Source organism: Haplochromis burtoni, unplaced genomic scaffold (assembly GCF_018398535.1).
Source record: "Haplochromis burtoni strain Fernald_Lab_line unplaced genomic scaffold, NCSU_Asbu1 Contig_389, whole genome shotgun sequence".
Classification (NCBI taxonomy): domain Eukaryota; kingdom Metazoa; phylum Chordata; class Actinopteri; order Cichliformes; family Cichlidae; genus Haplochromis; species Haplochromis burtoni.
In genome coordinates this window covers 550,931-564,000 of record NW_024582750.1, presented here as the reverse complement: position 1 = coordinate 564,000, position 13,070 = coordinate 550,931, and the positions used below count along the sequence as shown (strand labels likewise).

Below are 13,070 nucleotides of genomic sequence, written 5' to 3'. Positions count from 1 at the left end.
CTTTACTGAAGAAGTGTTTTAGAATATTTTCCCTAACAACGTGCCTAACGCCCACATCATGCCAACAGAGAAGAAACGGTCAGCGCTTCGCTGAAAGATCAGGAATGATTTGGCCAGTGGTCTCCTTCTATACAAATTCAGCTAATGATTACACTCTGCATGTTGTTTTTACATACTTTTATTCAACTTTTGTATTTTTTATTATTCGAGTTATGACTCTCTTGTTACAAACAATAAAAACAAAGATAATGTGACTTATGTTAATACATTACAGGTAATCTGTTTTAAGGAAAGTCAGAGTAGGGTAGTTTAAACGGGTAGAGAGGCGTGTAACGCTCATCGTGCCAGAGCAGCTTATCCTCCAGAAACTTAACCGTTTCCAAAGTGAGGACGATGGCTTCATGTTTCAGCATGCTGTGGACATTCAGACCTGAGAGAGAAAATATGACAAACTGTGTGAGTTTTATATAACAGATTTGTTACATATAACACTTAAAACCCTGAGCTTTTTAACAACTGTTTAATTAAACTGGCATGTTAGAGCTACATAGACACAGTGCTGCAAAGACTTCAATGCATGAAATATTGTTTGAAAGCGTGAACAGAAATAATACATTTTACCATCAATTAATCTGTTAAAACTGAGTCACACTCAGTGTGAACTCACCGATTGCTGGAATGACATTCACTGTCTTCAAGTTTGCCGTGGCCTGAAGGATGTTTTCAGAAAAGTCTTCACCTCTGAAAGCAACAACAAAAACGTGAGCACTGAGCAACAGTGGGCGTCCAGTGGTGGATATTCAAACAGATTTGAAAGTTGATAATTTGTACAGAAGTGCTGCTAAAGATACTCACACATCCACTATTAACACAGACTCTCCCCAGTGTCTGTGTCTGATGAGGTCAAGCAGGTACTGAGAGTCTGGTGTGGGGATGTTCAGGGAGTCCACAATGTGAAGATCATCCTGTGTCAGCAAGGAGTTCAAAAGGGGGGAAAGTATTCAGCTGTCAAGAAATATTACGGATACGTAATAATGTAGTTAAAGTCATCATGTATCCTATTCTCACATTTGTTATGTGCTCTAATTATAGTGTCACAGATAAAGAAAGGACTTTCTTTCTTTCTTTTGAACACTTACAAGTTCGTCAGTGTCACCAATCTGCTACAAACCAAATACTCTCACGAAATGATATGAGAACATATAGGGTGAAGAAATTCTCCATTTAAAACAAGTGGATTTATCTCCTCCTCTCTTTAAGCCAACTTTCTTCTAAGTGGCTAACCACTGCAAACAAAGGGTCTGAACAATAGGTGGGTGGGGCTTCTGTATTCACACGTGTGAGATATCTGTACGGGTTATCGCCTCTGTGACATCATAACAACAGCACTTGTGATAAGTGGGTGACAAAAACAGCTGCTTGTGGACACCGTCATATGTCACTGCATGTTTTTACAACTCTTATTACAGATGTTATGAGCCTCTAACATCACTAGCAGCTGTATTTGCTCTTCAGGTGAAACAAAGGGGTTTCTCTTACCTGAGCCATCTTGGAGCTCAGCCCAACTTTGAGTCCTTGCACTCGAACTTTCATGGGTAACATGTAGTAGTAACTGGTGGGACCTCTGGGTCCATGAGACACTCCACCTGAATGAAACACAGAACCAGTCAGACCATACTGGCCTCCAGCATGGGAATCCTTCCAGATCAACCCCACTGAAGGGTGATCATGTTTCTGGGAGTCATGACACAGAGACGAGCACACGCTGGACTATGAAACAAAGATCTTCATTTTCAGTTATATTTGGAAAAAAGGAGGGAAAACAGCAGACATGGAAAAAATGAAAACAGAAGTTTTACAATAAGATCAAAAAGAGACACCTCCTCTCCATATGGGTGATCGGATGCTTCCATGCCGAGCTCGCCCACTTCCTTTCTGTTTCCAGGGTTTCCTGCCTCCACCGCTGACCTCTGACCTGACTTTAGTGTGGGCGTGACTCTGAGATGTGAAGACAGCCATTAGTCTACTTTTCATTTTCTTTATCAGCCGCAATAAAGCTCAAACTTTTCTGCATTTGATCGTCTTCCTCTGTCATATATGCACTGTTACGTATTCCTAATGTGGTCATTTCAGACACAGAGCTCTGTCTGAGCTGAAGTTTCTCCTGCCTGCTGTTCAAAACACATCTTTGCAAGCAACAACCAATCAGAAGAAGTTCTAATTTTACTGTTGTTTACTCTCCACGGATGTGAACTGTAAAAGTATCAAATTAAATTTAAATGTAATAGCATAATCTTAGCTCAATGTAGCAACACATGATGAATAAAATGTTCCTAAGCTTAAAGTGCTTGATTATGTGATATATATTACAAAAAACTCAAATGCAATTGACATTTTTAAATAGTAACTTACAATCCTTTTGTAATTTCTCTGCCATGTTTCAACACTGTGTAGAATATCAAGCCTGAGGAATGACAACAAAGATTAACTTGCACATTTCAGTAGGTGCTGTGAAATGTGTAGAACTGAATGGAAAGACTGTCAATAGTAGCTTGGTTACCTCGGAGGAACTGCAAACACATCAGGGTGAAGTTGAGCCACACCCAAAGGCTCGCTGTCCTGTCTCTCCAGAGACTCCACCCAGGTCTGCACAGGGGTCAAGTGAGCAGGAACTGCAGCATCACACTTCCTCAGAGGAGGCAGAGAGGAGTCTGCAGGAGGTGGTGGACGCTCTGCAGGAGGGTATAAAGCAGCAGTCAGTGAGGAAGATTTTCATGTATCCCACCCACAATGATATCAGTGTTATCAGGGAAATCACAATATTTGGTTTTTGGAGGACAAACAATAACACTGAATAAATCTGATTTAAAATCCATTTTCAAACATTACATTTATCTATCAAGTACACAAGCTTCATACTTAATCTGTCAGGATCCACGAGGTTGGTGGGCAGCAGTAAGTTTGGAGGCAGAGCGCTCTCATTAGAGAACGAGGAAGCGAACTGAGGAGTGAGAGGGAGAGAAAAACTTGAGGATGAACAAAAAACACTAAAAACAAAGACAAACGGGTGTTATATTAATCTTATACACACATACTCAGATATATTGCTGCACTATGGACGTTTTTTTCTATATCTAAAGAAATTAAATAACAGCAAAAATGGCTCCAGATTATTATTGCAACCATTTGGACAGAACGCTGTTATCTGCCTTTGGCTGATTTGAGGATACAGAGCGCGGTTGAGGTATGTTTTTCGTCACTCACCCTTTTAGCGACTCCTCTGCCACGAAATATGAAGGAAAATCGAAGCATTTCGGCTATTTTTTGTTTGTTCTACAAGCTTACACTGTTAAACTGCTCTTAAATAATTTGAAAACAACATGATAAGGGGGATGACAGGCTGCATCAAAGGTCGAGGACGCTTTTCCGTGTGGCGTGCTTGTGGCGCGTCTTGATGACATCACTCAAGTAAAGTGGCACCATCTATTGGTTGGACGCAATGACTGTAGACTGTTTTCTACAGTCATTGGTTGGACGTGGTTAAAGTGACAAAAAGCTTTTTTTTCACCATCCAACTTCAAAACAAAGAAAAACGTTAGACAATAACTGATAATCGATCAACATCTCCAGACAAAACAAACAAGAAAATAATTTAAAAAGACAATACTTCTGTCTTTTTAAATTTTATATATATATAGATACACTAAAACGTTTTAGAATACCCCATTTTTTTCAGCTAATTGAAAATTATGCAGTTTAATGTCTCATAGCACTCTGAAATGAAAGCATAGTACAAATAAAGAATTGGAGTTACAAAAAAGAGAAAGAAATCATGGAATCAATTTATATAGCAAATGTATTCTAAACTCATCAAAGTAGCCACCTTTGGCAAAAATAACAGCTGAACACACCCGTTGCATTCTTTCAACAATAGAAATTAAATATTCTTGAGAGAGTTCTTCCCATATCTGTTGCAGAAGTTTCCATAAACATGCAGCACCTGTAGGTTGCTTTGCTTTCACTCTTCGGTCCAGTTCACCCTAAACTAGCTTGATGGGGTTTAGCTCTGGAGACTGTGCTGGCCACTTCATGGTTTCAAGCTTACCATCTTGTTCTTTTTTCCTGGTGTAGTTCTGGAATAGCTTGGACTTGTATTTTGGGTCATTATCTAGCTGTAGGATGAACCCCTGACCAATAGGCAGGCCCATAGGGTATTACATGGCTCAGCAGAATGCTGTGGTAGTGGTTTTGGTTCATGGGGCCTCTCACTCTGTATAAGTCACTAAGCCTGGATCCAGCAAAACAGCTACAGACCATCACACTTCCTCCTCCTGTTTTTTTTTCTTCTTTCTTTTTTCTTTTTGGCCTTTTTCAGCTTTATTTGATAGACACAGTGAAGAAAGAATAGGGAAGCAAGGAAAGAGAGAAGACATGCAGCAAAGGTCCACGGGTCAGATTCAAAACCGGGCCAGCTGCTGTCAGATGCATGGCATGTGGTCTCCCGCTCAACACACTGAGCTAAACTGGCGCCCTCTTCGACCTCCACGGTTGAAAGTTGATGCCACACACTGTGGAAGCATCTTTGAAACTGAGACTTGTTTACTACAACCACTATTAAGCTGTGGTTGAGCTTGAGTTTTCCTGTGAGCCATGGAAGCTGTTATTTCTCAGAAACCTCTGATTCAGTTGTGGCTTTGGGTCTGCCAGACCTCTTCCTGTCAGAGTTTGCCCCAGGTTCTGAGTGCTTTTTGATGGTGAAGGAAATTGTACTCACTGACACCTCGACTTTCTTTCTTTCTGTTTTTGTTTTTTGGCTGTAGAGAAGTATTCTGTCGACTCTGTTTTCAAGATAACATTCCACTTGTTCCAAAACAAAATAGGTTTCTTGAAATCATGACAAAGTAGGTTTACCAGGATTCCTGCTTAATTATGCTGTGCGACTGGTTAGAGTTGATCCAGCTTGGCAAGCAGTTCAGTTTACACAATAGCAGGAGAAAAATCACAATAGCAGGAGCTTTTTATTGTAAGGTAAAGATCCAACAGACCCTACATACTGCGCAAAGTAGGAGATAAAGTTAGAAAATATAACTTCAATGTTGGCACTCCTCGCATAGATGTTCAGCCATCTTTGTTTTCATTGTTGTGGGATGAGACAGTCAGTTTCTAAGTAATAGAATCATCTGAGTTATAAACTTCCTGTTTTTCATTGTACTGGGCAGCAATGTTTGTTGGAAGAACTTATGACTGTATGTATTTTTTCAGGAATGGCTTGCATACGAGCCTCCACCAGTAAGTATTTCTCCAGATTTTTTTTCCATTAGTCATTTGTCCTTCGGTATTGACACAGTCAAACTATCTCAACTGGGTTTAGGTCAAGTGACTGTGGAGGCCAGGCCATCTGACGCAGCACTCCATCACTCTCCTTCTTGGTCAAATAGTCCTTAAACACACTTCCAGCCAGGAAGTGTGTTTGGGGTCATTGTGCTGTTGAAAAATAAATGAGTAAGTCTTTTCCCAGATATTTTTTTCCCATTAGTCATTTGTCCTACCAAATGGTTTGTCTTTATTTTCATGATGACATTGCCTTTTGCCTTCATTCTGCTGTCCATCTCTTCCAAAACTGACCTTGTGAACAAGGCACCATGGCAACCATTTCAGGTGACTACATTTTTAGTTAAAAGATCAGAGAGGTATGACGGAGCTAATCCATTTAGAGACCATAACATCTTAAAATCAATTATATAATGTACTGGAAGCCAGTTTAAATGAGCCAAGACTGGGGAAATATGGCCATGTTTATGTGTCCCTGTCAAGAGTCGGGCTGCAGCATCTGAACAAGCTGAAGACGAGAGAGCAGAGCCTAGCTGATACCAAAATAAAGACTATTACAGTAGTCAAGTTCCATTTCAAAAAAGTTTTCTCTTTTTTGAAATGGAACTGAAGGCAAAGGAAGGAGGGCGGGAAAAAGAAAAGGCTTCAAGGACAAGAGGGGAGGAGTGGGGATCACTTTCTCAAACTCAGCAAATGGCAAAATATTCTTAGTTTTTGCAAGGGCCCTGAGCTGGAAGAAGCTTGCTTTTACAGTAGAATTTATTTGTTTCTCAAATGAAAAACTGCCATCAAAGAACACTCCCAGATTTTTTGCAAAGGGAATTCTGGACTTTTCCAGAGGGCCAAGGTCACCCTTAAAAATAAACGAGGGTCAGACGGTCCAAATAGTACAATCTCATTTAGATTCAAAACGTTTAATGCAAACCATATGTGACCCGTGGTAGTTACCTATTTAAAATAGGACAGAGCCGTAGGCGCACAGTCAGTTTAAAAGAGTTTAATTTTTAATACAAAATAAAAGAAACAGTGTAACAGCAGCACCTAAAAACAATTAAAAACGTTACCTTATTAAAAAACGATAAGACTGTACGATTGCCCGTGAGACAGGACAAGCGCTGCGGAGAACAGTTTAAAAACAAATCAACATAGCACACAGGTTAAAAATGGACGGCAACTCACACATGACCCCAAATGGGTAAAACACTATAGAAAAAAAAAGCAAATCTTCGGTGCCGTCTCCACTCGGGCCCCCCGCTGTGCATGCAAGAGCGGGGAGACAAAAAAAGGATTTGTTTTCCCTGCAGCGCCTTCACCGCCTGCGAATCAATATCTGTGGTGCCTACTGATACAGAAAAAGTAAAACAAAAAAACCAAAACCATCGACAGCCGCAGCAGTCAGTCTGTCGGCTTACACCAGTTTAAAACAAATTAAAACACACTGATGTGTCGGGTCCTTTGCCCGCAGCCAGAAATCCACCTGGCAAAGCAGCAGCTCGGTACTCTGTCCGCAAGTTCGTGTCACACCCTAATAAATGTGGGTCAGTGGCGATGAAGTCCACTATACCGTTCTCACGGGAGCAATGTTTCCCACCGTTCTAACAGAAGTTTAGGGGAGGACGCGTATCAGACTTTCATAGTTAAGAAACACCAACATGCCCAACTTGGACCAAGCACTCGCAGCTTCAGGTTTGCAAAGGAATACCCAATTGCCCACACCTGCGCTTATGAAAGGAGCGAAGACCAGCTCCGCCCACCAGGGGCGGTCCCAAGTCTCCAGGTCTCACCTGTCACATTCTCCCCCCTGGTTTTTGCATTGGCCACCCGACAATGAAACTTTAAAGCCACGGTCTATAAAAAGCTGTAACTGAATGTACACTAGGTGGCCTGGCTTCAGCTGATTGGGGCAGATGTTGTGGATTGGAATGGTGGCCAGCTGTTGAGCGTGTCGTTCTTCTAACTGAACCACTTTCAGCTAATGGAGTGGGGACGCTACACTGTGGAGTCAGGGTACCAGGCTCAGTCCCACTGGACTGCGGCCTCATTACTATAGCCAGGTCTTCTGGGGGTTGTTGGGGACAAGTTGCAGAATCAGTTTGTACACTTTGGGGGTCACCTCTTGGGGACTCCCTTCGTTGCCACACATAAAAGTCTCCCTCATCCTCAGACAAGGGTAACCGGTCAGGTGAACTTCTAGGGTTAGGAGTTTGCTGGAGCTCTGCCCTTATTTTCTCACAGATATCAGCAGGGATCGGCTTGATCAATTGTCTGTTAACCTGTCTTTTCTGTTCTGGATCATGGAGTGGGGCCACTGTATACACAGGACCAGCATCAGCAGGGGCACAGACAATACAATACGGTGTAACACCCCAAAAATCTTGGATTTTATTCCGTCCCCGAATGCTATGATCTCTCAAATACACTAACTGATGCAATGGCAAGGGGTCAGAAGCTGGGGCAGGTTGACGATCTGCACGCAGCGTCGCTGCTGCTTTGGTGCGGTTACTCACACCTTTATAAGCTACATCTAGACGTTTCTGATGCTCTTGGACCCAAGTGTGCACCGGGCCATGAGTGGGTTCCTCCACTCTGCCTAACAGGAAGTCAATTGGGAGCTGGGGCTCTTGGCCAAACATAAGAAAATAGGGTGACTCACCCGTAGTTTGATGGATTGTGGTATTGTAAGCAAAGGTGAGCTGCTGTAAATACATGGGCCAATGACGCTTTTGCTCAGGGGGCAGGGTTCTCAACAGATCATGCAGAGTCCGATTAAAACGCTCACACTGGCCATTACCTTGTGGGTGGTAAGGAGTGGTGCGAGTCTTTTCCACACCATATAACTGGCATAGCTGCTGAACTAATGCTCCTTCAAAACTCCTCCCCTGATCGGAGTGGATCCTAGAGGGAACACCAAAGCGATAAAACCACTCATAAACCAAAACACTGGCCACAGTAGTTGCCTTTTGATCCTTAGTAGAAATGGCCTGAGTGAACTTTGAAAACACATCAGTAAGAATCAATACATTTTCACGGCCATCAACGGAGGGTTCAAGGCATGTGAAATCAATTGCCAGAATCTGATTGGGCTTCGCAGCCATGAGGTGACCCATGGTTGTTTTAGGTTTGGGATAAACTGCTTTAGCCTGTGCACAACATTCACATTGCTGACAGTAATCCTGAACCTCCTTAAACATACCTGGCCAATAACACCTCTTGCGTATTAAGTCTGCTGTCCTGTCAGTTCCCTGGTGACCATGGTCATTATGCAAGCCATGTAAAACCTCCTTCTTGAGACTCTGAGGGACCACTAATTGGCACACTGGTTCCCCCCCCATCTGGCTGAAAAATCTGCCGATAAAGAACGCCCTCCTTTTCTACTAGTTTCCTCCACTGGCGCAACATTTCCAGCACTGCTGCTGGCAAATCTCTCCTCTCCTGACGAGTAGGGCCAGTTCCTCTGCGCCAAAACTTCAAAAAACCTGAATCTGCCTGATTTGGGGCTTTCTGGTCCAAAGTTAGAAGGCCCTAACTTGGACCTTAAAACACCTGACCTAGATATCTCTGGTCCCAATTTCAGTGGTGGAATAAATGCACCTGACATAAACATGCCAAACATTGACCTCAAAGCCCCAAAGCTGAAAATGGATAAACCAAATGCCAACTTGGACTTGCCATCAGGCAAAGTTAAAATGCCAAAACTTGATGGTCCAGATTGGGATGTTAATGCTCCTTCTGGGAAATTAAAAATGCCTAAATTTAATCTGTCAGGGACACTGCCTAAAGGACCAAATTTGGACCTAAACACAGATCTGAAGTCACCAGATCTCAATCTAAAAGCTCCAAAGATAAAGGGTGGAATTGATGCACCTGATATGGACTTACCAGACATGGATCTTAAAGCTCCCAAATTAGATATGAACACTCCAGATGTCAACATTGGCTCACCAAAAGGGAAGCTGAAATTCCCCAAAATGAAAATGCCTAAATTCAACCTTCCAAGCCTTAAAGGTCCTGAAATTGATGGCAACTTGGAAGGTCCAAACATAAATACACCCAATGTCAACCTCAAAGGTCCTAAAGCGGATCTTGATCTAGATATTTCTGGTCCATCTGGCAAGTTTAAAAAGCCAAACCTGAATCTGCCTGATTTGGGGCTTTCTGGTCCAAAGTTAGAAGGCCCTAACTTGGACCTTAAAACACCTGACCTAGATATCTCTGGTCCCAATTTCAGTGGTGGAATAAATGCACCTGACATAAACATGCCAAACATTGACCTCAAAGCCCCAAAGCTGAAAATGGATAAACCAAATGCCAACTTGGACTTGCCATCAGGCAAAGTTAAAATGCCAAAACTTGATGGTCCAGATTGGGATGTTAATGCTCCTTCTGGGAAATTAAAAATGCCTAAATTTAATCTGTCAGGGACACTGCCTAAAGGACCAAATTTGGACCTAAACACAGATCTGAAGTCACCAGATCTCAATCTAAAAGCTCCAAAGATAAAGGGTGGAATTGATGCACCTGATATGGACTTACCAGACATGGATCTTAAAGCTCCCAAATTAGATATGAACACTCCAGATGTCAACATTGGCTCACCAAAAGGGAAGCTGAAATTCCCCAAAATGAAAATGCCTAAATTCAACCTTCCAAGCCTTAAAGGTCCTGAAATTGATGGCAACTTGGAAGGTCCAAACATAAATACACCCAATGTCAACCTCAAAGGTCCTAAAGCGGATCTTGATCTAGATATTTCTGGTCCATCTGGCAAGTTTAAAAAGCCAAACCTGAATCTGCCTGATTTGGGGCTTTCTGGTCCAAAGTTAGAAGGCCCTAACTTGGACCTTAAAACACCTGACCTAGATATCTCTGGTCCCAATTTCAGTGGTGGAATAAATGCACCTGACATAAACATGCCAAACATTGACCTCAAAGCCCCAAAGCTGAAAATGGATAAACCAAATGCCAACTTGGACTTGCCATCAGGCAAAGTTAAAATGCCAAAACTTGATGGTCCAGATTGGGATGTTAATGCTCCTTCTGGGAAATTAAAAATGCCTAAATTTAATCTGTCAGGGACACTGCCTAAAGGACCAAATTTGGACCTAAACACAGATCTGAAGTCACCAGATCTCAATCTAAAAGCTCCAAAGATAAAGGGTGGAATTGATGCACCTGATATGGACTTACCAGACATGGATCTTAAAGCTCCCAAATTAGATATGAACACTCCAGATGTCAACATTGGCTCACCAAAAGGGAAGCTGAAATTCCCCAAAATGAAAATGCCTAAATTCAACCTTCCAAGCCTTAAAGGTCCTGAAATTGATGGCAACTTGGAAGGTCCAAACATAAATACACCCAATGTCAACCTCAAAGGTCCTAAAGCGGATCTTGATCTAGATATTTCTGGTCCATCTGGCAAGTTTAAAAAGCCAAACCTGAATCTGCCTGATTTAGGTCTTTCTGGTCCAAAGTTAGAAGGCCCAGATCTCAATCTAAAAGCTCCAAAGATAAAGGGTGGAATTGATGCACCTGATATGGACTTACCAGACATGGATCTTAAAGCTCCCAAATTAGATATGAACACTCCAGATATCAACACTGGCACACCAAAAGGGAAGCTGAAAATGCCAAAACTGAAAATGTCTAAGAGTAATCTACCAAATCTTAAAGGACCTGAGTTTGATGGCACTTTTGACGGCTCCAACATTGACCTCAGGGCACCAAATGCCAATTTCAAAGGTTCCAAAACTGGCTTAGAAATGCCTGATGTTGATTTTGGTAGCCCATCAGGAAAGTTAAAATCTCCAAATTTAAAATTACCTGATGTCGGATTTTCTCGACCAAAATTAGATGGGCCAGACTTCGAACAAAATTTGAAAGTCAAAGGTCCAAAAGTGAAAGTTGCACTTGATGCACCTAATCTACCTTCATCAAATATAGACTTTAAAGGTTCTAAAAATGGCTTTGAATTCCCTGATGTTGACTTTGGTAGCCCTTCGGGGAAATTTAAAACACCACATTTGAAAATGCTTGATTTGGGATTTTCTGCACCAAAAACAGATCTCCCAAAGGTTGACCTCAATTCACCAGATGTCAGAGCTAAAGTACCAAAAGGCCCAAATTTGAAATTAAATTCAAATCTAAAAACTCCAGATCTGAATCTCAAAGCTCCAAAGATGAAAGGTGGACTTGATGTGACTAAGGTAGACTTACCAAACATGGATCTCAAAGCTCCCAACTTGGAAATGGACACTGCAGATGTTGACATTGGTTTGCCTGAGGCAACTTTAGATGTTACTGGTGCAAAAGGAAAATTTAAAACCCCAAGTTTAAATACACCAGATCTCAGTATCTCTGGACCACAGGCAAAAACACCACATATGAGACTTTCTGCACCTGGCGTTAGTATGTCAGATTTCAATTTACCTGATGCCAATTTCAAGAGTCCCAAGCTCAATACAAAACACCCTGATGTAGGGATTAATGGTAACATGGGACAACCTAGGATGGACTTTAATGGCCCTCAGTTAAGAGGCATAAGAGGTCCAGATGTTGACACAAATATTCCCTTAGGAAACATCCATGGCCCTCATGCTGATCTTGATTTAGACAGAAAATTAAAACAACCATATTTCAAGCCGCCTCAATTTAGAAGCCCAGATTTACATCAAGCATCTGATATTGACTTTGGTGGAGCTTTGAGACCAACAAATCTTGATATTAATCCTCCAAATGGAAAACTGAATATGAAACAACCCCAGATGAAGGGACATATATCAAGCCCAAGGGTTAGTGCTCCAAACATGAACCTCAACATGCCCAAAGTTGCAATGCACCCTCCACAGCAGCATCTGAGATCTCCAGGTCTTAGTATTGATGATCCTTCATTGTATTTTCAAACACCTTCACATAAACATCACACACAAGATATGTCAAATCTCACCATGAAACTTCCTGACCTGGACATAGATGGTGATATCAGACTTCGTAATACTGATAGAAGGTCCCATAGAACCAAAGTAAGATCCAGCTTCCCTGGAATGGATGGCGTTTTCCACCAACATATTGATTTAAATCATTCAGATCTCAATATTGACGACTTTACAGGAAAACATCATGTGCTTAGAGCTAGAGGTTCCAACCTTAATCTCCAGGCTCCACACAGCCATGGACACGCAATCTCCCCATCTGGAGTTAACACTGGCATGAGGGACCCCAGAAGAATCCCATCTGGCCATATCAAACACAATACACGTTTGCCACAATTTTCTCCAGATTCAAGAATGAGAGCATCTAACACTTCAGATGGATACTATGTGACTGTTTTTCCCAATCAAGCACAAAATCAAAAGAGGCCAAATCGTAAATATAACACACTTGGAGGGCTTGACTTTCATCCAGGAAACTTGGACCTTGAAGTTCCCAATGAACATGACCTAAGAGGGTCAACGTTCTTTTTCTCCAACCTTGTATAGCTTTCAAAGGACTTGTGTTTCCATTTTTAATGTGCTTTTTGTACTGTAGTTATGTTTTATGTGTGTGTGTGTTTGTGTGTGTGGTGTGTGTGTGTGTGTGTGTGTCTCTGTGGTCGTGTGTGTGTGTGTGTGTGTGTGTGTATATATATATCGTGGCTTTGCAATGATGTTACCTAGATTACAGTGCAGCATTATTGCTCTTATTTTATTAAATGTAGTAGAACTGCTTTTTGTATCATAAATGTTTTTATATTTTTTAAA

General features: G+C 41.8%; 3 protein-coding genes across 3 annotated transcripts in view; 1 reads left to right on the top strand and 2 right to left on the bottom strand.

Moving 5' to 3' along the window:
* Positions 1-162: 162 nt before the first annotated feature.
* Positions 163-3,464, bottom strand: mrpl4 (mitochondrial ribosomal protein L4). Its single transcript, XM_005944053.2, has 9 exons — positions 3,265-3,464; positions 2,920-3,001; positions 2,561-2,732; positions 2,413-2,464; positions 1,881-1,998; positions 1,540-1,646; positions 856-965; positions 668-741; positions 163-430 (listed from the first exon to the last, which is right to left on the bottom strand). Exons 1-9 carry the CDS (start codon positions 3,310-3,312, stop codon positions 285-287), a joined length of 909 nt encoding a protein of 302 aa, XP_005944115.1. The 5' UTR covers positions 3,313-3,464; the 3' UTR covers positions 163-284.
* A 5,344-nt stretch (positions 3,465-8,808) lies between these two features.
* On the top strand, positions 8,809-11,410 carry si:ch211-69b7.6 (neuroblast differentiation-associated protein AHNAK). The gene is made up of 2 exons (XM_042212728.1): positions 8,809-11,128; positions 11,395-11,410. The coding sequence occupies exons 1-2, from the start codon at positions 8,934-8,936 to the stop codon at positions 11,408-11,410; spliced, it is 2,211 nt and encodes a 736-aa protein (XP_042068662.1). The 5' UTR covers positions 8,809-8,933.
* A 1,003-nt stretch (positions 11,411-12,413) lies between these two features.
* Positions 12,414-13,070, bottom strand: part of LOC121811967 (neuroblast differentiation-associated protein AHNAK-like) — a 22,894-nt gene continuing 22,237 nt past the window's right edge. The window contains exon 7 of the mRNA XM_042212727.1: positions 12,414-12,564. Within this exon, the coding sequence (XP_042068661.1) occupies positions 12,414-12,564 (151 nt within the window). The remainder of the gene's footprint in view (positions 12,565-13,070) is intronic.

Bases quoted from the DNA above. Each gene is read 5' to 3' on its own strand.
- si:ch211-69b7.6 (XM_042212728.1), top strand. From the start codon at position 8,934: ATGCCAAACATTGACCTCAAAGCCCCAAAGCTGAAAATGGATAAACCA.
- mrpl4 (XM_005944053.2), bottom strand. From the start codon at position 3,312: ATGCTTCGATTTTCCTTCATATTTCGTGGCAGAGGAGTCGCTAAAAGG. The intron at 1,647-1,880 runs GTGTCTCTTTTT...TGTTTCATTCAG, and splicing joins ATCACCCATATGGAGAGGAG to GTGGAGTGTCTCATGGACCC. The intron at 742-855 runs GTGAGTATCTTT...TGTTGCTTTCAG, and splicing joins TCTGTGTTAATAGTGGATGT to AGGTGAAGACTTTTCTGAAA.